The sequence below is a fragment of the Fulmarus glacialis genome, unplaced genomic scaffold (genome assembly GCF_000690835.1).
Source record: "Fulmarus glacialis isolate BGI_N327 unplaced genomic scaffold, ASM69083v1 scaffold27188, whole genome shotgun sequence".
Classification (NCBI taxonomy): domain Eukaryota; kingdom Metazoa; phylum Chordata; class Aves; order Procellariiformes; family Procellariidae; genus Fulmarus; species Fulmarus glacialis.
In genome coordinates this window covers 1-340 of record NW_009228026.1, presented here as the reverse complement: position 1 = coordinate 340, position 340 = coordinate 1, and the positions used below count along the sequence as shown (strand labels likewise).

Below are 340 nucleotides of genomic sequence, written 5' to 3'. Positions count from 1 at the left end.
CCACCCGTCAGGTTCTTCAGCTGCCCCCCCACCATGCTCTTCACCATGAACGCCATGGTCACGGTCCCAGGGGGCCGGGGAGCCTGGGTGCCGGGGAGCCGGGGTGCGGAGTCACCACGGAGCTGGGGTGCTAGGAGAACTGGGGTTAATGGGGAGATGGGGTTCTGGGGTACTGGGTAGCGGGGAAGATGGGGATGCTGAGTTACGGGGAGCCCGGGTAATGGGGCTAAGAGTGAGCTGGAGTGCTGGGGAGCCGAGGTATACTCGGTGCTGGGGTGCTGGGAGTAGGGAGTTACTGGGAAGCTGGGGTGCTGCGGGTGCGAGTTCCTGGGAAGCCGCA

General features: G+C 65.3%; 1 protein-coding gene across 1 annotated transcript in view; it reads right to left on the bottom strand.

The window, feature by feature from the left end:
- Nucleotides 1-56, bottom strand: part of CPLX3 (complexin 3) — a 2254-nt gene extending 2198 nt beyond the window's left edge. Inside the window, exon 1 of the mRNA XM_009583363.1 lies at nucleotides 1-56. This exon is cut by the window's left edge and continues 111 nt beyond it. Within this exon, the coding sequence (XP_009581658.1) occupies nucleotides 1-56 (56 nt within the window).
- Between the last annotated feature and the right edge of the window lie 284 nt (nucleotides 57-340).